The sequence below is a fragment of the Vipera ursinii genome (assembly GCF_947247035.1).
Source record: "Vipera ursinii genome assembly, chromosome: 14".
Classification (NCBI taxonomy): Eukaryota; Metazoa; Chordata; class Lepidosauria; order Squamata; family Viperidae; genus Vipera; species Vipera ursinii.
This window is the reverse complement of record NC_139527.1, coordinates 2,638,192-2,661,091: the sequence shown is the minus strand read 5'-3', so window position 1 is coordinate 2,661,091 and position 22,900 is coordinate 2,638,192. Positions and strand designations below refer to the sequence as shown.

At 48.2% G+C, this 22,900-nt stretch overlaps 2 protein-coding genes across 2 annotated transcripts; both read left to right on the top strand.

Annotated features, from left to right (window-relative positions):
- Window positions 1-3,879: 3,879 nt before the first annotated feature.
- Window positions 3,880-12,782, top strand: NIPSNAP1 (nipsnap homolog 1). Its single transcript, XM_083373591.1, has 10 exons — window positions 3,880-4,101; window positions 6,813-6,940; window positions 7,384-7,429; window positions 8,476-8,570; window positions 9,170-9,240; window positions 10,202-10,342; window positions 10,666-10,697; window positions 10,872-10,966; window positions 11,504-11,587; window positions 11,887-12,782. Exons 1-10 carry the CDS (start codon window positions 4,013-4,015, stop codon window positions 11,949-11,951), a joined length of 846 nt encoding a protein of 281 aa, XP_083229717.1. The 5' UTR covers window positions 3,880-4,012; the 3' UTR covers window positions 11,952-12,782.
- Window positions 12,783-17,413: 4,631 nt separating this feature from the next.
- PLA2G1B (phospholipase A2 group IB) lies at window positions 17,414-19,587 on the top strand. The gene is made up of 4 exons (XM_083373624.1): window positions 17,414-17,655; window positions 17,854-18,025; window positions 19,038-19,165; window positions 19,429-19,587. Exons 1-4 carry the CDS (start codon window positions 17,622-17,624, stop codon window positions 19,548-19,550), a joined length of 456 nt encoding a protein of 151 aa, XP_083229750.1. The 5' UTR covers window positions 17,414-17,621; the 3' UTR covers window positions 19,551-19,587.
- Window positions 19,588-22,900: the final 3,313 nt, after the last annotated feature.

Genomic DNA, 22,900 nt, shown 5'->3' with positions numbered 1-22,900 from the left:
CATCATCAATCCCAAACCACCATCCCAGCCAGGAAACCCAGAAGAGAGCAGAACCGGGAAAGGGAGATTTATCCATTTTGCAATTTACCCTATATTTTCTCTATAAGGGGGAGGGAGAAATAAAAGGGGGGGGAGAAACCAAGCAAGAAAAGGGGTATTGGTTAAATGGGGGGGGGAATTATTAAATTCAAGGGACTACTAAATTCAAGGGGAGGGAGGAAATAAAGGCTCGGGGAGGGGGCTTCCCGAGACCCCAAATCCAATGTCCCCAAGGCTTATTCGGGGGGGGGGGGAAATCTCTCAGTGCTAATATGGGGTGGGGGCTTCAAAATGGCCCCTTGTAATTAGGGGGAGGGGGCTGCCTATTGCCATTGCATTTATGGGGGGGGGGGAGGCTGCCATAAAATATATCTATGGGGGGGTCCTCGAGGGCAGAAGCTTAGGAGGGGGCTTTGGGGGGGTCTATAAGGGGGAGGGGCTTCTGCTGAGGGGGAGGGCCAGGCTTGGGGGGCGCTTCTCGCCCAAGGGGGGGCCTTCTCCGCGGGGGAGGGGGCGGGGGAGGAGGGCCCCCGCCTCACAAGTGGGGAGGGGGGCTCTGGGACGGGGGGGTCTCTCTCCTCGGGGGTGCCTCGCCGCCCTCCCGCCCCTCCCGCGCTGAAACGCTGCCCTCACCTCGGCCACCACAGCCTAACCTGCCACTCCTCGCCCCTCGCCGCTCATTGGCGGAGACCAGGCCACGGGCCCGCCTCCGGAGGCGGGGCGACGCGCTTGCCGCCGCCCACTCGGACCTAGGGAAGTCGGTTCCCTGAGCGGAGGGGGGGTGGGGGCGGAAGGGGAGGACCGCGCGCCACTTCCGGTTTCTGAGCGATGGCCGTCATCCTTGCGGGGGACGACAAGGCGCCGCGCCGGACTCCTCCGCTCCTCCGAAACCTTTCCCGGGCTTAGTCTCGGCTTTCGTAGCGGCGCCGTTTCGAACGGCGGGGGTTTTGGCGGCGGGCCTGCTGCTGTCCCGCGTTTCTAAACAGAACCGGAAAGGTGGAGGCGAGGTTGAAGGTAACCGCAGCCCCTAGGCGAAATGAGGTAGGCAATGACGGATTGGTGGAGGCGCTTGTCTATCTGCAGGAATGGCCCTCCCTCTGCAAGGAGCACAGAGGCGAGGGAGGCTTGACTGCCCGCTTGCCCGTCTAAAGAAAGGAGCCGGAGATGGCGCGGCCTCGAGCGCCCTCTAGTGCAAGAAACGGCGGAGGACAAAACGCGGCCGGAAAGAAAAGAAAGGCATTCGGGGCTGAGCTCTCGCAACCGGCAACACGAGAGTGAACTCGTATTAGGCATTCACACAATACACCGCACCATAAACCAAATAAATGGGCTGAGTTTGCCTGACCAGCTAAATTAGCCAAAGGATTCGCTTACTGGTTACAGTAATCAAATGAGGGCTGAGAAAATGTAATCAACCAGTAGGGGAAAGCAGAATCCGTGTTTTCTCCATCTCTGGCTTTTCCCTTAGTGCAAGGGTAGGCAACCTCGGCTCTTTTATGACTCATGGACTTCAACTCCCAGAATTCCTGAGCCAGCTGGCTCAGGAATTCTGGGAGTTGAAGTCCATGAGTCATAAAAGAGCCAAGGTTGCCTACCCCTGCCTTAGTGGTTATTAGGAAATCTTCAACCCAGGTAATCTGGTTAAGTGTGTTCTGCAGAAGTAACTGGTGGAGTTTTAACCGACTTACGTAGTGTGTTGTGTGAACGTAGCTTGTAGGGCTTTTTTTTATATAATTTATTTTCAATTTCAACTTATTATTCAACTGAGTCCTTTGGGAGAAGGGCGGTATAGAAATCAAATTATTAAATTAAATTATTAAAAAACGAAAGGGATGTAGGAATGGTTAAAAGCCGCAACAGTTAAACCACAAACGGATAATCGGTACTTTGCTCCGGGTTTAGTCTGGATCCATATGTTTAACCCATAGTTGTATAATAAATGAAGCACGATGAGCTGGGCTTTATAACATCGCATCTTTGCCAGGCTACAAGAACCAGATCGGGGTTTGCCTCGTCCACAAAGCCAAAATTTAAACTGCCCGTTTCGTGGCTTCAGCTGCTCTTTGAATCCCAGCACCATCTGGGAAAGGAGCCTTGCCAGTTTGTTTTGGACTCTGAAAATGCAAAATGCTGGCTTTAAATAACATATTAAACTATACGCGAAAGGACACTTGTTGTGGCTTGATGTGCAAATCTGATCAGTGCATTTAATGCACAGAAAAAGAACAGATGTTCCAAGCTAAGAGCATTTAATTTACAGCATTTTTAAGCAATCTCTCCCCCTCATTAACTTGAAACGTCCAGGGTGTGGGGGGGAAATCTATTAAATAGTCCTAAATAATATTGAGAAAAATGGGCACTTTGCTTAGCCCAATCAATCAAAGCTTTGGCAGCCACTATCACACAACAAAGCTTGGTTGGTGTTGACCTTTCTTTCTTTGTAACAATGTGAGGAGGGGAGCAAACTAGTCTGTTTATTGGCTGATATTCAATCTATGGTGGATTAAGCAATAACTGAAAGGTAAAATTCAGCAGGTAAGTTGCACTGCAGACACCACGAGCTGACCAAGACTCTTCTAGGCTGCCCTAGCCCCTGTGGCTGAAGTTTTACGCAATGTGTGAATCCAGCATTAAATAGCAAGCTACGATTATGCAATCTTAACAGCGTACAAAAAAGTAAATAATAATAATAAACCAGTCTTTTTACTGCCAAGAACTGAGTCCTAAACTAGTCATTCTCCAGGCCAAAGGGAAGGAAGGATCCAATGATTTCCACAGCTTGTCTAAAACTCTGCCATCCCTCATTTGGAAATCCAGCAAGCGTGCCATTCCGGAGACATCTGCTGTGCCCCTCTGTAACATGCCCTTGCTAAATGCCAGCGGATTCTCATCATGGATCATTTAGACATTCAGAGACAGGAACCTCATCGGCATTCAGGCCTGGCTGAAGAAGACGTGGAAAGACTTAAGCTGGCTGGCTGTAGCTACCATGGATTGTAGCCGGCGTAATTGATGAAGATCTTGTGAACTCTTTGGTCAGGTCAGCTCCTGAGTTTTAAAATCACAAAACCCATGGCTTGCTTTTCCTGGTGATTTAAGACTTCCGTCTACATTGTTCGATGGCCTCTGCGGTCAACCCCTGCGAGGGAGGCCAGTTCAGGAAAAAAAACGAGGCAGGGCAAGAAGTTCGGGAATGGCGACTGGCTTATTGTGTTGCCCTGGCGCGGCTCCCAACTTTAGCAACTTTTAAGAGGTATAGAATACAGAATGAGGAGAGTTGGGAGGAACCTTAGAGGTCTTCTAAACCAACCCCCTGCTCGAGCTTCTCCAGTCTCTTCTCGGAAACCTCCAGCGGGGGCGCACCCACAACATCCATCCACCGATGTTGTTATTCTGTGGCTAAAAAGTTACCTACTTAAGTAATGGAAGGTCTGCAAGGAGACCACAGAGGACCCCACAGTCCTCCTCCTCTTCCTCCTCTCTGCAACCCCCCCTCCCTTCTAGCACAGATGATGAAGGTCAAATGAAAGAGGACCCCACAGTCCTCCTCCTCCTCCTCCTCTCTGCAACCCCCTCCCTCCCTTCTAGCACAGATGATGAAGGTCAAATGAAGCGTCTGCAAGGAGAGCACCGAGTTCAGAGAGCACCGGGGACCCCACGCTCTTCCTCCTCCTCCTCCTCCTCCTCCTCCTCCCCCCAACCCCCCTCCCTCCTAGCACCGATGGGGAACCTCACACACACACACACACACACACACCCTCCCTCCCTCCCGCCAGCTGCCAGGCTCCGCTGGAAAGGGGCTCCGAGCGCCGCCACTTTCGGGCAAGGCGGGAGAGCGCGGCGCCGCCCCCGGCCCTCCCTCGCCCGGCCGGGTTGGCTGCCGCCCGCCGCCCCGCTCGGGTCCGCCCCGCGCCGCTTGGCTCGGCTCGGCTCGGCTCGGCTTGGCCCGGGCAGATCGCGCAGGAGAGCGAAGATGGCGACGCGGGCGGGCGCCCTCCCGGCCCGGCCTTGGCTGCGGGCGCTGCGCGGAGGCGACCCCCGGCCGGGCAGCCCCGGAGCCCGGTGAGACACCCCCCCCCAGGGACCCCCTCCCCTCCCGGCGCGCCTTCCTCCTCCTCCTCCTCCTCCTCCCCGCGCCTCCCTCCCGGCTCCAGCAGCCCCGGCCCGGCGCTCCTCCTCCTCCTCCTCCTCCTCCTCCTCTTCCTCTATCGCGTCTTCCTCCTCCTCCTCTGCTTCCTCTTTATCCCTCCTCTTCTTCCTCCTCCTCTTCCCTCCTCCTCTTCCTCTTTCTCCCTCCTCCTCCTCTTCCTCTTCTTCCTCGTCCTCTTCCTCTTTATCCCTCGTCCTCTTCCTCCTCCTTTTCCTCTTCTTCCTTGTCCTCCTCTTCCTCTTCTTCCTCCTCTTCTTCCTCTTTATCCCTCCTCCTCTTCCTCTTCCTCTTCTTCCTTGTCCCCGTCCTCCTCTTCCTCTTCTTCCTCCTCTTCTTCCTCTTTATCCCTCCTCCTCTTCCTCTTCTTCCTTGTCCCCGTCCTCCTCTTCCTCTTCTTCCTCTTTATCCCTCCTCCTCCTCCTCTTCCTCTTCCTCTTCTTCCTTGTCCCCGTCCTCCTCTTCCTCTTCTTCCTCTTTATCCCTCCTCTTCCTCCTCCTCCTCCTCCTCCTCTCCGGGCCCGATTCCTGCGCAAAGAGGCAGCCTCGGGGCGCTGCGGGCGCGCCAGAGAAGGGAGGGGACTCCTCAAGCCCCTTCTGGGCACGGGAGGTTGTATGAACCCAGTCCTTGGGGTCAACCTGTAGGTCTTCTGCACTGCCCACCCACCCCCCACCTCCGCGCAAGAGATCGGGGAGAAGTGTGAGCAAAGGCTGGAGGCTCTTTGGCTGGGATGGTCCAGTGCGTCCCTGTCTGGGCAAGGGGTGGGCTAGAAGATCTCTGAGGTCCCCTCGACCCTGGGATTCCTTCCTGCCAGAGGAGAGCGGATGCTTTGGGTTGATGGGAAAAGGGACCTCAAAGTGGCAATCCTGTCCTCCTCGTGGCTGGGTGCTGAAAATGACACTTAAGTCCTTCCTTCTTTCGTACTAAACTTAAAAAGATGGGGTGCTTGGTGCTCCCGCCTCTTTTGCCCCCCAAATGGCCTGCTGAAGGAAGTTGGTGAGTTTGCAGAACCGGAGGTGGACTGGAGTCCAGGCCCGGCTGGGCCCGGCTAGCGTCCTAAAAAAACAGGCCAAACAGTCGGGTTGTTTTAACCCTTAGCCATGATGGTCAGGAAGGGAAACGTCTTCCACGTGCCGGATACAAAATGAATGGAGAAATAAAATAAAATGCAAAACTGTAGCTTGGGACCAAAGAAGAGGATGCCGGGTGATTGTGGTTTATGTTTAGTAAACCGGGAATGGGTTTCGCTTGCCGTGTCAGCATCCCTGCCAAGTTACTAGTCCCTTTGAAAGTAACAGCCGGGCTAATTGCCACAATGGAGGAAAGGCAGCGGGAGATGGCAGAATTTCCTGAGAAGGCAAAATTGACTTCTTTGATTAGGGGGGGGGGGAATTGAAGGTGATTGACGAGTTTGGTGATTAGAAAGTGTAGAATACGGAAAAAGAGGAGCCACGATTACTCCCCCTTTAGAGTGATGTTAATATAAGTGGATTTATAATGGCTGCAAAGAGATTGAAAGTTCCTTTATAACTTTATTTTACTTAATAGGTGTTTTGTTTGCTTTCTGTTTACTGATCACTTTCAATTTCTTTGTTTTGACTGTAAAGAACAACCACCACCTTCCATAAAAATTAACTAAAAAGGAAAAAAAAGAGATTCAGCCGTGCTTGTACTACAGTTCCCATTCCCTCACCCAGGCAGCACAGTTGGGGGAGTGTGTGTGCGCTCTGGCTGTGGATGATGGGTATTGTCATCGACCCCAATAGGAAAATATCATTTGGGGGGGGGGAAACAAATCAGAAATTAACTGTTTGTTCTTGTACAGTAAGGAGAGGGGTAGCTGACCAGAGATCTCAGATTAGCCTTTTGAAAAGATTGTTTGCCAGCTATTTTCTGAAGTTAATGAGTGACCAGGATTGGAGCAAAGGTCTTGGTCAAATAAAACAGGGGGGATATTATTAGCAAAAGTTGATTGGTATCTACTGGATCATCACACTGGAAGACTACCTTGGCCTTTATCTAAAGAGAGCTCATAGAGAAGGGTTTGATTGCGACTTGTTTTTCAAGATGGTCTATATCTTATTACTGGAGGCCTACATGGAGTAAAAAAAATAATAGAACAAAATAGAGTAGAACAGAACAGAATAGAATAGAATTAGAATAATAGAATTAGAATAATAATAGAAATAGAATAGAATAATAATAGAATAATAATAGGAATAGAATAGAATAGAATAGAATAGAATAGAATAGAATAGAATAAAAGAATTAGAATTGAATTAGAATAATAGAATTAGAGTAGAATAGAGTAATAGAATTAGAATGGAATAGAATTAGAGTAGAATATAATACAATACAATAAGAATAGAAATAGAACAGTATAGAATAGAATAAACAGAACAGAAGAGACAACAGAATAGAATAGAATAGAATAGAATAGAATAGAATAGAATAGAATAGAATAGAATAGAATAGAATAATAATAGAATTGGAATAGAATAGAATTAGAGTAGAATACAATACAATACAATAAGAATAGAATAGAATGGAATGGAATGGAATGGAATGGAATGGAATAGAATATTATAACCAATCAATAAAATAAACGTCTCAACTTTTTTCCAGAGGTTATTCCAAAGACAGTGAAAGTAGCTGGTTTCGCTCACTTTTCGTCCACAAGGTGGATCCTCGGAAAGACGCTCATTCTAACCTCTTGTCCAAGAAAGAGACCAATCACCTCTACAAGATCCAATGTGAGCCCCCCCCCCCAAAAAAGTTCTAAATTTCCTTTCTTTCCTGGAACAGCTTCATTTGCACAGCCGTATCCTAATCTTATGGCCACTTCAGGCAACGTTTCTGAACTCGGACCCCTTTAAGACGCTTGGACTTCAAACTCCCAGAATGGCTGAGGAATTCTGGGAGTTGAAGTCCGCGTGTTAAGCTGTAAAGTTGATGATCTTAATCCCTGTATGTAATGATTTGTTAAATATATATTATCTGCATAAAGCAATTTATTAAACGGTCTTACACTTCATCGGCGGGTGAGCGCGATGAATTTAACCGGCTACATAAATTTAGCCATTTTAACGCGATTAGGGAGAAAATTGTGCGAAGTGGACTCTAGGCTGCCAATTAATTTGCTGTGATTCACTTCCCATCCGGTTCCCCAACTGGTTTTTCTTTGCTCTCGTTTCAGTCCACAACGTGAAGCCCGAATGCTTGGATGCCTACAACAGACTCGCGTAAGGATCGGCTGCCTCGTTTTTCGTGCAAGGGGGCTGGGATCGAGAAGATTTTGCAGAAGGGAAAATGCAATTTCCTTCCCTGCCCTCTTGCAAGCTTTAGGAACAAGAGCGGAGAGGAGAAAGCTAGAATTGCCACAGAGGGGTTGCCAGAAATGATTCATTCCTTCCTTCCTTCCTTCCTTCCTTCCTTCCTTCCTTCCTTCCTTCCTTCCTTCCTTCCTTCCTCCCTCCCTCCCTCCCTCCCTTCCTTCCTTCCTTCCTTCCTTCTCCCTTTCTCATTCCTTCCTTCCTTCCTTCCTTCCTTCCAACTCTGCCCACTGCCAGGAGTTCAATCCTGACCATCTTGGACATCCAGATTGTGTAACAGTTTCTTCCTACAAGCCATTAGAATTCTCAATACGAAGAAACTGGAACTATAAATACTTGTATTTGTATTTTTTAAAAAAGTTTTTAGTTTAGAGTTATGTGTAGTTGTGTTCTGTTCTTTTTTGATTCGTGTCGTCTGATGTAGCACCTTGGTCCTGGGGAAACGTTGTTTCGTTTCACTGTGTACTGTACTGTATATTGTTAAAATGACAATAAAGTCTACTACTACTACTACTACTACTACTTCTACTACTACTACTCAAGATTCACACAACCTTCCCTCCCCCCAAAATGAGGACTCAGATTGTTGGGGGGCAACATGTGGACTCTGTAAACCACGTAGAGAGGGGCCACAGAGCACTGTGAGGTGGTATATAAGTCTAAGGGCTGGTGCAATTGTCTTTCTTTCTGAGCAGCCAAGAATAAGCGTGAAGGCGGTGTTTGTCGGTCCAAGGGAAATATTTTTTCATTAAAACACTTTAATTAAAATAACTGCCTTTCCCTGGGAGCGAGAAACACCGCCTCCCCTGTTCGTTAGCCTCCAGGGCACACTCAGTGACGTGCGAAGCGAGGAGAGGGAAGATTCGGCTTTTAGCGCAATTCAGCTTTTATGCCCCTCTGTTATTTTGCAAATCTGGCTTTCTGCCCCTCTGTTAATTTGGAGCCTTGCTTTGCAGGGAAGAGGTGCTTCCCAAGCTGCATTCCGACACGGATTATCCCTGCGAACTAGTTGGCAACTGGAATACCTGGTACGGAGAGCAGGACCAAGCAGGTGAGGAGGGGAAACTGGCTCGAGCTGGGTATGGTACACAGTCCTCACTTAACGACCGTATGTTCGGTGACCACTCAAGGTGATGAACAGCGCTGCAAAAGGTGATTTGGGGCCGATCCTCACACTTACGACTCCGTCACAGCATCCCTGGTGGTCACGGGACTGCAATTGGCAAACCGGCCCGCCATTTACGACGGTCGCAGCCACCCGCAGCCCCACGATGGCCACTTTAAGCTTTCCCCTCCCTCTCCCGACGAGCAAGTTATCAGCGGAGAAACTGACAGGGAAGACGGCAAGTCACGTCGAGGCGGACATGTTGCTTAATGGCCGCGGTTGTTCTGCTTAACAACCACAGCAAAAACAAAGGCAGTAAAATTGATCACGTGACCACGGGGGAGGCTGCGACGGTGTCATTAAGTGTGAAAAAAATGGCCCCACGTCGCGTTTTCCGGTGCCATTGTAATTTCGAAGGGAACTGTCGTAAGCCGAGGACAAGCTGTACGGTGGAACAACCCAGTCCGAGGCTCGCTTGCGTTTGACACCCACTCCTTCTTTTGGGGCCTGTGTAAGAATCGGCGGCCTCTTTCGTCTCTTTGCAGTGCACATCTGGAGGTTCGTCGGCGGCTACTCGGCCCTCATGGAGTCCATGAACAAGCTGAGGGAGAACCAGGTATTTGGGGGTGCCCCATCGCACCCCAGCCTTCCCTGATGCAGCAGGTTGCGGTGCTGTTCGAATGTCCATTGTTGATTGGCTTGTTAAAATTGTACATTGCCAAGTGCTGCAGGAGATTCCGGCCGTTCAAAAAAGTATAAAGATTTACAGGTAGTCCTCAGGTTACGGCCACAATTGAGCCCAACGTGAGTTTTGCCCCCATTTTACGACCTTTCTTGCCACCATTGGTTAAGTGAATCGCTGAAGTTGTTAAATAAGTTGCATGGTTGTTAAGTGAATCTGGCTTCCCCCCCCCCATTGACTTGGCTGGTCAGAAGGTCACGAAAGGGGATCCCGTCACCCTGGGGCACTGCAAAAAGCATCATAAATGTGAGTCAGTTGCCAAGCGTGTGAATTTTGATCACGGGAGGGCCGCCAGGGTCATAAAGTATGAAAAATGGTCGTAAGTCCCTTTATTGTAACTTCAGACGGTCATTAAATGAACTGTTGAAAATCGAGGACTACCTGTATCACAAGTTGAAAAACTCTACAAGACTCTGAACCACTAACGGTCAAGGGAAATGAGCGGGAATTAAGAAGGCAATCCAGGTGGGCTGGATTTAGATCACTTGTGGGCACGCAGGGATTCATAGCTGATGACACGTTTGACTCCTCCCTTCCTCCCTCGGTGTCAGCCTGCTCATCTCCTACAATATGCTCTGTATCTCACTGTGGGGCTACTCTAGGCGGTTTGTCCTTGGCCAGGTGATGCCGCACAAGCTAGCGGTCCACCAAGTTGAGTGGCTAGAGCAGGGGGGGGGGGCTCCAAACCTGGCCACTTTAAGGCTTGTGGACTTCAGTGCCCGGAATTCCTCAGCTCTACCTCCATCTCCTAGACAATTTCTTGGGAACATTTTGGACCAAGACAACACCTCCTTCCTTCCTGCCATCTGACTCTCCCCTTCTTCTCTTCCGGCAGGAATATTTGCAGTTCCGCAAAGAGAGGAGTAGCATGCTCCATTCGCGAAGGAACCAGCTGCTCCTGGAGTTCAGCTTCTGGAATGAGCCCCTGCCGCGCGCCGGACCCAACATCTACGAACTGCGCTCGTACAAGCTGAAGGTGAGGTCTCTTTGCAGGGCCGGAAGTCCTCCTTGAGAGATTTCCCTTTTTTCTTGGCAATTTATTTATTCGTCTATTTGCATCCCGCCTTGATTATTATTATTTTTTTTACAAATCACTCAAGGCGGCAAGCATGCTAGCCTTCCCCTCTTCCCCCTCCTATTTCGTCGAGAGGAATAACCCCGTGGGGTGGGCTGAGAGAGGCCCAAAGACAGCCAGCCACCATTCATGCCTAAAGGCAGGGCTAGAACTCCCAAACGCCTGGTGATAGGCTCAAAGTCACCCAGTCAATCTTTCCTTTCTTTCTTTTTTTTGAATTTCAGCCCGGCACCATGATCGAGTGGGGAAACAACTGGTAAGCAGAAAGCGGTTCAAATATTTTTTCAAAGTTGCCCACAGGTCAGTATAAAAGAGAGATGAACGAGTTCCCCCGAAGGACATTTGCAGCTCGCACAGAGCAAAACCATTATGACTAGCGAAAGAGTAATGACGAGTGTTCTTTCATCGCTGTCTTTCTCGCTTGGCGCAGGGCTCGAGCGATTAAACACCGTCAAGATAACCAGGAAGCGGTGGGGGGCTTCTTCTCCCAAATTGGAGAGTTATACATCGTACATCACTTGTGGGGTAGGTAGTCTTGAAACCCCATGGTTCTCTAGAGCTGGGGTCTCCAACCCCCGGGCCCGTAGACCAGCACCGGGCCGCAACATGCCAGCAACCAGGCCACACAAACAAGCAAAGCCTCATCCGCGGGATGCAGGGAGCACACAAAACCACGTGCTCTCCGGTCCACGGAAAAACCTCTCTCCACGCAACCGGTCCCTGGTGCCCGAAAGGTTGGGGACCTCTGCTCTAGAGTCTGTCCGTTTCTGTTACTTTGTCCTGTTGGCTGATTTCACCCATCACGCTACAGACTAATTTGCTGAACAAGCTATTGTGTCCAAGTTAATAACGTGATCATCATTACCTATGGTTTGTAAGGTTATAATGCCTGGATGTACTTAGCGCTTCTCGTACGAAGCCAAAACCAGGCAGCGGCTGAGTGTCCCACAACATGCAGGTACTGTTGTCCTCGGCCCCAACTGAGTCCAGTTGAGTTCACTTACCATCCAAGTTGCGTGAAAGTAAGCTTATAATTTAGGAGATGTTTTTGTCGCTTTGCAGCCTACAGAGACCTGCAATCTCGAGAGGAGACGAGGAACGCGGCCTGGAGGAAGCGAGGATGGGATGAAAATGTTTACTATACAGGTCAGACATTTTGATAAGGTGCTGCTGGACATCTTATTCAGAGTTGCGGCTGCTTCAGTGCTCTGACCACATGACCTTCCTTTTCAGTGTTCTGTGACAGTTTCCCAGCCAATCTTGCAATCCCTTGCTCCCTTCCCCACTCAGCAGCAGCCACTCACCTGCCTGCTGAAGAGGGAGGGAGGCTAGGAGGCATTTCCTGTTGGCCAAGGGTATCTCAAGTTGAGTGCCAAGAACGAGTCACAATTTCCCAAGATACTGTCTCATTCTGTGACACTTTGAATGTCCTTCTGTGTTTGCAGTTCCTCTCGTTCGGAGCATGGAATCCCGAATCATGATACCCCTGAAGATTTCCCCGTTGCAGTGACCCACCTTCCCTGGGCAGCGCAAGGCTCAGCCGTCACCCGGGGAGAAAAAGAAAACTTCCTTACATTTCCTCTCCAGCCCTTTCCCCTCTAATAATCTTCGTTACTTCCTGGTTTCCTGACCTTTTTTGCTTTGTTTAGAGAACAGTGTTTCTCTGCCTAAGGCGCTCTAAGATGTGTGAACTTCAACTCCCAGAATTCCCCAGCCAGCACGCTTCAAGAAGACTGGAACTTCAACACCCAGAATTCCTGAGTCAGCGTGCTGGCTAGGGAATTCTGGGAGTTGAAGTCCGCACATCTTAAATCGCCCTGGTTTGAGGAACCCTGAGCTAGAATGATTCTGTCCTTTTTTTAATCTGTCCATTCCATTTTTTTTTCTTCCTCCCAACTGTCAGCGTGTTAATTCCCAGTTGAAGCAGAGGCTGCTGGACCAATGAACGCTTAGCTTGTTCTGCAGAGGAAGAGGATAATCAAATATTTGAGGAGTGGCTATTGCCGAGAGCTGACTGGTGCCTTTTGTGAGGGACGGACGCTTTTAAACAATTTTTGTCCACCAGATTCTCTTCCTTAGTGTCCGGCCTCTTTTCTGGAGTGGGAAGTCCCCCCCCCCACCTCCTTTAGAAAGAAAAGCATTCTGACATCTGGAAGCATTAATGTGGCCCTGCTGTGGCCGTGGATGCTTGTGACAAATAGTGTGAGCTTTAGCGACTTAAAAAAGAATTGACAGTAGCATTAATAATAATCATAAGGTCTGCTTTTCAAGGGCTGTGTGACTTGCCTTATTGGACATGCAATTAAATATTTAACACTCTGATCTGGGTGCCCTGCGAGGGCATGACCTTAAATGTTTGGGACAAATGCTTAAATGTTTGGGGCAGAAGCCGCATCAATGGAGGGATAGCATCAAGGTCACCTTTGATACGCCACTGATAGAACACAGGTATCCCTCAACAACAGTTTATTGATTTTATTTATTTTAATTTTAATTCCATTTATATCCTGCCCTTCTCCGAAGACTCAGGGCGGCTTACAAACTTAGCAGTAGCCTTCATTCTATGTATATGCCTGCTTGTTAGGGCTTTCACACACACACACACACACCCAAGCGGCATTATTACAAAGTCAGCTTAATTGCCCCCAACAATCTGGGTCCTCATTTTACCTACCTCGGAAGGATGGAAGGCTGAGTCAACCTTGAGCCTGGTGGGATGCGAACCTGCACTAATTGCAGGCAGATGGTGTTACTTAAGGAGGCATTAGCCCCACTGCTCCACCAAGGCTCAAGTTTGTTTAGGGACCATTCAAAGTCAAAATGGCGCTGAAGAAAAGTGACTTTTTTCACACTTAGCGACCGTTGCGGGATCCCCACCATCACGGGATCAAGTGATTCACACTTATGGAGGTTGCAGTGACCTACCTGTATTGCTTCAGGTTTTGGTCAGTGCAATAGAAAAAAAGATGAGTGCAGAGAAGAGCAAAAAGATGAGGAGGAGCCTGGAGGCTCAAACGAAGAACAGCTGCTGGAATTGGGGAGGTCTAGTTTAACGAAAAGGACCAGGAGAGACATGATAGCATCTTCCAATATTGGAGGGGCTGCCACAAGGAAGATGGGGGGGGGGTTTAATCTATTCTCCAAAGCGCCTGAAGGCAAAGGCAAGAAGCAACGGATGGAAACTACTCAAGGAGAGAAGCAACCTTGATCTAAGGAGAAATTTCTTGACAGTGAGAACAATTAACCAGTGGAACAACTTGCCTCCAGAAATTGGTGCTCCATTATTGGAGATTTTCAAGAAAAGACTGAAGAGCAATTTATCCGGAATGCTAAAAGGGTCTCTTGTCTGAATGGTGGGGGGGGGTCCAGAAGTTGTGGGTGCTCCGTCACTGGAGGTTTTCGAGAAAAGTTTGGGCAATCATTTGATCGGGGTGCTATAAGAACTGCCTAGGAAAAGGGTGTTGGACTAGAACAGGGGTCCCCAACCCCCAGTCTGCCAGGGGGCCGTGGCATGGCAGCAACCGGTCAGCACAAACAAGCACAGCCCCATCCGTGGGATGCAGGCAGCACACAAAACCACACACCCTCTGGTCTGTGGAAAAACCTTTCTCCAGGAACCGGTCCCCAGTGCTCCAAAGTTTGGGGACCTCTGGGCTACAAGACCTTCAAGGTCCCTTCCAGCCTTGTGATAATACCGCTTTCCTTTGCACAGTTATTTTTGTGTGGTTTGTAATTCTCAGGATGGTAACCCTTTGGTAAGGAAGCCGCTGCCGTGCCTAAGATATTAACAATTCTCAAGTACGCAAGGTGCATCTGTGGGGTGCACGCTGACCTCCCGAGAGTGACCCTTTGTTCTCTGCTTCTCTCTGAGCAGGTGGTCAGCATCAAGCCAAAGTCTCAACAACAAAAGTTTGTACGTCGCACTCGGCCTGACCTCGTCCTCCTGGCAAGGAGGCTTTGAAGCATGGATGGCTTTTTTAAAATAATAATAATAATAATAATAATAATAATTAATTGAGGGAATTTTTAATCCATTGGAAGAATAGGTAAATCCTCAACTTAGGAGCACTCGGCTGAAATTATAAGGACCTACCTTGGGAGGGCTTACTCATTTCCCATTTCACTGTTTCATAAATGCAAACAAAAATAAAAATGGGAAATTAAGGGAAGGAAAAAGGAGGTATGAGGGAAGAAAGGGGGGGGAAAGCGTTGACTTCCGACTCTTTTTAGCACAGTGCAAGATGATAACATTCCAGCCTCAACATTTTACTTCTACCCATTAGAATACAAACTAGCCATTTCTATAACAAGTCGGAGTTTCGGGGGGGGGGGGCTTTCCATCCCAAGCACAAAATCCAGAAGTGATATCCAAATAATAATTAAAAAAAACATTAATTATAATCCAGGAGAGAAGCAATCTAGAAGAAATTTACTGACTGTTAGAACAATTAACCAGGGGAACAACTTGCCTCCAAGAAGTTGTGGAGTGCTCCGTCACTGGAGACTTTTAAAAAAAGAGACTGGTCCACCATTTGTCTGAAATGGTATAGGGTTTCCTGCCTGAGCAAGGGGTTGGACTAGAAGACCTCCAAGGTCCCCTTCCGACTCGGTCTAGGTTCTTTGGAGGCAAGGAGGATGAGGTGAGGTGCAGTTAACTTTGAGTGAGGAAACTGGCATTTGTGTCTGAAGAGATATCATGTGGTAAAAGACAGGATCGACCTGTTCTCCCATCAGTCCAAGAGACAAGGGGCTGAATAACCGGTTGAAGTTACAAGAAGTAACAATATAATAATAATAATAATAATAATGTTGGAAGGGACCTTGGAGGTCATCTAGTCCAACCCCCTGCTCAGGCAGGAAACCAAGCAACAGAATATTTCCTTCAATAAATAAATCAAAATATCAAACAAGAGTCAACAGACATCACCTCTGCTCGCAGGAGATGATGACTTTCCCTGGACTGGCATGCTTTAATCCTGATTCCTGCGCAGAGCAGGGGTGAGGCTAAATGACCTCAATGCTCCTGTCCCACTTTTCTCGATTCTAAATGCGGCAACAGGTGGAGACATCAACACAGGCCTTTCTTTCTTCACGTTTAGCCCTTAAGTACGGAAAGCTTCTCTTTGTAAAAATGGAGGGTATTTATCAACTGCTGACTCTGAGTTCTGGATCGTGGCCAGATTGGAATTTTTTTTTTTAAAAAAGAACTTTGAAATCCTTCCCACTATCTAATCCAGAAATCATGCAAAAAGGACAAGACGTTTTATGGCCACCCGTCGATCTTGCAAGTCCATGTCACGCTTGGCTGCGTTGCAAACCTCGGCAGTTAGATCACCTCATTTTCATGGAAGGATTCTTTTTTTTCCGTTCTCTTCCAACACCCCCACCACCATGCATTTTCTGCTTGGGTCATTTCAAGCCAGCATATTTCTCCGGAGCAAAAAGGTTCCCCAAATTTCCCAGGCTGCAGAAACTTAATAAATAATAAAACTCCTTCATTGTTTTTTTTAATCTGCAAAAACTGCTCAGCCTTCCTATAACTTGTACCCAGATGGGTAAATTCTGCTTTAATAAGCCCTAATAAGCAGGCATATACATAGAATGAAGGCTACTGCTAAGCTTGTAAGCCGCCCTGAGTCTTCGGAGAAGGGCGGGATATAAATGGAATTAAAATAAATAAATAAATAAAATTACAGAACACACACAAACACACACACGCATGCACAGAGAGAGAGAGGAAAAACTCTTGCTGTTGATTTGCCTGGAATCTTGAATTTCAGCAAGAGCAAGAACGCTTTTGCCCTGAAAGACTGTTAAAAAGTTTTTCCTGGCCTCCCTGGAATGCGGAGAAATGATGCAGCCTATTTCTCTACCTACAACCTGAAGGGAGAATTTTGAAAAAAGCCTTTTTGGATCCGGCTGTAGAATTGCTCTGGAGGAGCAGCCCCAATCTTTTGGGCACCAGGGACCGGTTCCATTGGAGAGAGGGGTTTTTTTTCCCACGGACCGGAAGGGGGGTGGGTCTGTTTTCATATGCTGCCTGCATCCTTAGTTGCGCATTTCTCCTTAGTTCCAGGTTGCTTCTCTTCTTGATTACTTTCCATCTGTTGCTTCTTGTCCTGCCTTCTGGTGCTTCTGAAAATAGGTTGACAACACACACACACCGCTGCCTTCTTCTTTGTGGCAGCCCCTCAACTATTGGAACGCTGCTATCACGTCACCCCCGGTCCTTCTTTTCCTTAGACATACCTGAAAGGATTAAAAGTATTATTCAGAAATTTCTAATGAGTCTAAAGGTTGAAGCAGAAGCCAACTGAAGATCAGAAATAATATTTTAGTATTGACAAGTACAACGACGAAAAGCAGAAGTCACAAATTGTAAGGGGAAATATCCAAACAACATAGGAGACGGCCTGTGGTAACAGAAAATCAGATGGTGAAAGATAGGATATGGACAAAGGGGGCTTCCTGGAACATGGGAAGGAGAGTGGTTTTAAGCGGTCCGGAAAATTTATCGGATGATTAGGGAAGGGGCGTTGAGTGCGATAGGGGAGGTGGAATCTGCGTCGGGGATAGGATATAAAAATGTGTCAAACAGACCACAGTAAGGTGTGGCTGAACTCCTGTGTGTGTTTCAGTCCAGCAAGCCTTTGCAAACGCTTCTTTTGAAATAAAAACTTCGTTGCTGGAATTCCAAGTGAGTTTGTTTTGGATCTTGAGCCACGTTCCAAACATACCCAATTCCTTCAACCGCTCCTCTATGTTTTATCAAGCGGCTATCCAGTCTCCTCTTAAAAGCCTCCAGTGATGGAGCACCCACAACTTCTGGTGGCAAGCCGTTCCACTGGTTAATTGTCCTCACGGTCAGGAAATTTCTCCTTAGTTCCAGATTGGTTCTCTCTTTAACAATCTCCCCACACACACACACACACACCACCGCCTCTTATCATGCTCTTGCGTGCTTTGGAGAATAAGTCAACCCCTACTCAAAAAGCTGAATAGGTCAATCCTCGCAAGCAAACAGCTTTGCTTTTCTCTCCTTCCTGGAAGATAAATTATTCTGATAGAGGAATAAAACCATCTGTATCTTATCTCCCATCGCTGCCAAGGCCAAGGTTGTGACAAGGCTATAAAGGCTGAACTCACCTGGGTATCAACATTCATCCTGACCGCTGACAAAATGAATCCTGCTCACCACCTGGTCCTGGCAGCAGGTAAGTGGAGATCCAGTCGATCCAAAGAATCCACTCAGGAATATGGCAGGCTTTCCTAACTCAGTAGTTTCCAGAGGTTTAGGCTGTCTAGGAGACAAGTCTTCCAAAAAGCAGGAAGGCTGACCCAACCTTCACCGGGCAGGGATTCGGCTGCTGGTTATTTGCGAAACACACTAACACTGATTTCCTTGTGTGTAGTTTGGGTCCCTTTTTTGGCCGCCTCGGAACCCATCAGGCCTCGCAGCCTGTTACAATTCAGCAACATGATCAAATGCGCCATCCCCGGCAGTAAACCCTTGTTGGATTATGCAAACTACGGTTGCTACTGTGGCTTCGGAGGCAGCGGGACACCTGTAGACCAATTGGACAGGTAAGCCCTGACCTCCCTCAGCACAGGGGTTCTCCAGATCACATGTAGAACATAAATGTTCCAAATAGGTTCGGAAGGGACCTGGGAGGTCTTCTAGTCCAACCCGCTGCGCACGGCATAGATCCTACACCATTCCAGACTTCCTTTGGGCTTGGCGGGATGGATACAAGGGAAGACCGCGGAAAGAATAAGAGAATAACAAAACAGAATAACAAGAGATGGAACGGACCCCAGAAATCCTGCAGTCCTATCCCAGACCCAAGCAGGAGAACCTCTACCATCCCAGACAAATGGCTGTCCAGTCTCTTCTTAAAAACCTCCAGTGTTGGAGCACCCACAACTTCTGGAGGCAGGTTGTTCCACTGGTTAATTGTCCTCACTGTCAGGAAATTCCTCCTTAGTTGTGGGTGGCTTCTCTCCGTGACTCGTTTCCATCCCTTGCTTCTTGTCCTGCCTTCGGGCGCTTTGGAGAATAGCCTGACCCCCCTCCCTCTTCCTTGGGGCAGCCCCTAGAATATGGGAAGACCGCTATCATGTCACCCCCTACTTTGGCTTCGTAAATCAAAGGGGATCGCTTGCGTGGAGTGATGCAGGGGACAGAACTTGGGAGGCGTGGCAAAGAGATGCTATCTAGGGATCAGCCAGATAAGAGAGGGCATAGTTCACAGCTACGTAAGGGGTGGAGAAAGAGACTCTGAAGGGACACCCACCCCCTACTTTCTCAGAAAAGGAGATGGCAGGAGAATTGCACTTTCAGACCTGCAAGGTTACAGTAAGGTAGATTTACAATGAAATTCAGAGAGCTCTAAGGATCCCACAGTTGTCGTTGTCCTCCTCCTTCTGCCACAAACCCCACACCCTCCTAGCACTGATGATGTTACCTAGTTGGGTCATGAAACATCTGCAAGAAAACAACCAAGCTCAGAGAGCTCCAAGGGCCCCCACCCCCACCCCCAGAGAGGACTTCTCACACCTGGAGACCCAGCCCTAAATCTTCCTGATTTCTGGCCAGGTGCTGTCGGACCCATGACCTCTGCTACGCTCAAGCCAAGAAACATCCTGCATGCAGGTTCCTCCTGGACAATCCGTACACCAAGACCTACTCCTACACCTGCTCTGGAGGCAGCATCACCTGCAAAGGTAAATATCACAAACCCCCAACCTGTCTTTCAAAGACAGGTAATCCTCGAATTTCAGCTATTCTGTTCAGCGGCCGTGTGACATTACAACGGCAAGGGGGAAAAAAAGGGACTTGAGACCGATCTTCTCGTGCAGGTGCTTATCACCCCACGTTCACCTGTTCACGCTTCAGTTGCTCGACAGCCGGGATGTATTTACGACGGTCGCAGAGTCCCCGGCTCATGTGCTCTCCCCGAGGTTCACAATTTTCTCCTTCCTTTCAGATGACAAAGGTGAGTGCGCAGCCTTTATTTGCAACTGCGACCGTTCGGCCGCCCTCTGCTTCGCCAGGGCCCCTTACAACAAGAAGTACAAGAATTTGGATACCAGCAAGCATTGCAAATAATGTTTGAGAGACTTCAACACAAGGACCTCGGCCACTACTCAGGCGCGCGTGGGAATTCTCCAGACAGGCCCCGCGTGGCCGCCCGTGAAACAGAAAAGACAGACGCTGCACCAGCACAAAATTTTTTTATTAAAAAAACCAAACAGAAATGAAGCAATCGTTTCCTGAACAATAAAATGAGGCATTGATGTCCATTTAGGTTTTTCGTTATGTTTTCTTTATTGATGGGAAGAAAAGCCCAGTGTGGGCATTGCAGGTCGTGACTTACACCCAGAATCCTTTGCAGTATTACTGCATTTTTGCCCAGGGCCTCTCAAATTGCAGACTTGCAGTGTGTGTGTGTGTGTGTGTGTGTGTGTGTGTACAGGAAAAACAGGTGCCCCTTCACCCAACCAAATTCCTCCTTTAAAGGCTGAAAAAATTACCGTTAGCTCCTTCCAAGTCAGGGAACTAAAAGAATCCTGGTTATGAAGTGCCTCGGTGATGATCATGGAACAGGGTGATGGTTGTAAATGCCAGAATTAGTCACCAACCTCGTTTTTCACGTCGTCCTAAATTCCAGGGGTTGCTAAACAAGACAGCTGGTAAGCAAGGCCTATCTGCACAGGTAGTCCTCATCTTACAAGTTCATTTATTGACTGTTCAGTTACGACAGCACTGGAAAAGGTATCTTATGACTGTTTTCACCACTATGACCATTCGCGCACGTGATCAAAATTTGAGACGCTTGCTCACTGGCTCGTACTTATGACGGTCATCATGGGATCCCCTTTGGCCACCTTCTGACAGGCAAAGTCAAAGGGGAAGCCAGATTCACGTAACAACCGTGTGGCTAACTTAACCACTGCAGCGATTTCCTTGCAAAAAAAAAAAAAAAAAAAGATCGTAAAACGGGACAAACCGAGAGTTGAGTTAAACTGGGGCAAAGCTAGGAGTTGAACTCTGGGAGTTGAAGTCCACAGGTCTTAAAGTTGCCAAGGTTGGGCACCTCTGCTTTAGATGTTGGCAACCTGATTTCATGGAGGGAAGGGGTGCGACAAAGCAGGGATCAGCCTGACACCCAACTATTTGCAGCTAGGTTGCAGCCGTTTTGACACTGTTGGAGACCAGTCTTGGAAACGCGCAATTGGTTCTTAATTTCTTGATGTCACAATTCCTCTCCGGAGCAGCTGTGGGCCAAGTGGATGGAAGGTTTCTCTCCCAGAGCTACTCCTGCCCAGAGGCCAAACTACATCTTCTTTCCTGAAAAAGATCAGCTCTTTGGCTACTCCAGGCCCACCAGACTTGGGAGAAGAAGCCCGTTGCCAGCAAAGTCACCTCTGTAATTAAGTACATACTTCCAAAGACTTGTGGCCACCAGAACAAAATCTTGGTGGCAATTCCGTTGAGCATCTTCCCGAGACAAATGTATCCGGATCTGGTTCTTTGGCTCAGGACGTCCCAAGTAAAAAATGTTCCAATCTCTCAGCCACCCAAAAAGCCAGCTGCCTGTAACCTGGTACCCTTCCGATGTATTGGACATCCGTTCCCAGGGTCTCCAGTGAATTTGGGAAGCATAAGATGAGAACATTTTGAGATGCTGGCTGGCTGAGATTTCAGACTTAAGATTGAGCCTAGGGCAACCTGCAGATTTGCTAGCTCGGAGTTTAGCGTTTGTGTGAACGCATCTGGGACTCTCAGTTGATGTTTGGGTGAAGCTAGGTCATCAGAAAAACCTGTCATCGCTTCCTTCGTTAGCAATTATTATTATTACTGACAGTTATAATGAAACGCGGTCACTTTTAATGGGAACATTTGCATATAATCCACATGTAGATAAGCTGTCTATATTTATTATGTACGATTATAAAAACTAGGTGTGCCTGTGTAGGTTTTTTTTTAAACTTTTCCTTAATTGGCTTAATAAGTAAACAGCAAGTAATGCGAATGAATTGGATTCTGTTTTGTAATTAACTGGGTAGATGTGAGGAAAGAAACCACTGTAGGGTATCGGGGCAACGTGTGATGGACACAAGCCTTTTTCTCAGCTTTCCACGTTTTTCTCCCCTTTCCAGTCCAACAATTGCAGTTACCCCAAAGTAACGTGGAGACGCTTTAATCCATGGGTGTCCAACCTTTTGACTTGCCTGGGTGTCATTAAGAGGAATTGTCTTGGGATGCGTATCAAATACCGTATATAATATAGTTAATGTATGTAAATATCGCTAGGAACCACATATGGCTTACAAGCTTTGGTTTAGTGACTGTTAGAAGCTACAATGGCATTGAAAAAAGGAACGTGCCAGCTCTAATCCGTGGCTTCCTTCTTCTGAGTAGGACAAGGATGGAGATGCTCAGTGAATTTGACAACGAGTCCCCGCTGTACGTCTCCTTCTGCAGGCGGGTCTCCCCGGAGGATTTTGAGAGCCAGTCCCTGACCTACACCCAGAAAGCTTTGCGGGAGCTTTACGCCCACATGGAACAAAATCCGGGCATCTGCGCACCGATTGTGCAGAAGCGGAAGCAGCTGGACAGCCAGGACGCTGGGTTGGTGTCCTATGTGAAGGTACGATTTAGGTTTTATCGGAAAGTGGTGGAGACAGACAGAGCTAGTCCTCGGCTTAACGGCTGTTCATTATGGGACTGCCCAAATTTGCAGCGTCCCTGAAAAAAGCAACTTAGGATCGTTTCGCACACTTATGACCGTTGCAGTGTCCCCATGGTCATGGGATCAAAATTTAGACGCTTGGCAACCGGCTCATATTTATGACGGTTGCAGTGTCCCAGGGTCAAGAGATCCCTCCCTTTGTGACCTTCTGACAAGCAAGGTTGACTCAGCCTTCCATCCTTCCGAGTTAGGTAAAATGAGGACCCAGATTGTTGGGGGCAATAAGCTGACTTTTTAAAAATGCCGCTGGGGGGGTGCGAAAGCCCTAATAAGCAGGCATATATATAGAATGAAGGCTATTGCTAAGCACATTGGTTTGTGCTTAAATTGTAAGCCGCCCTGAGTCTTCGGAGAAGGGCGGGATATAAATGGGATTAAAAAAAAAAGTCAAGGGGGAAAGGAGAAGGGGGAAGATGGAGAAGGAGGAGGAGAAAGAGGATGAAACATTCAGAAGTGAGATGAGCGTTCCAATTTCAACCCCTGTTCTAGAACAGGGATGATCCAACCTTGGCCACTTGGAAGACTGTGGACTTCAACTCCCAGAATTCCTCAGCCAGCCCCAGCTAGCATGGGAGTTGAAGTCCACAAGTCTCCAAGTGGCCAAGGTTGGACACCCGTGTCCTAGATGGGGTTCCAGGTCCTCCTCTGCTTCCTGCCCTCCTTCTCACGTTCTCCTGGGCTATTTCCCTCCCAGAGACCTAGA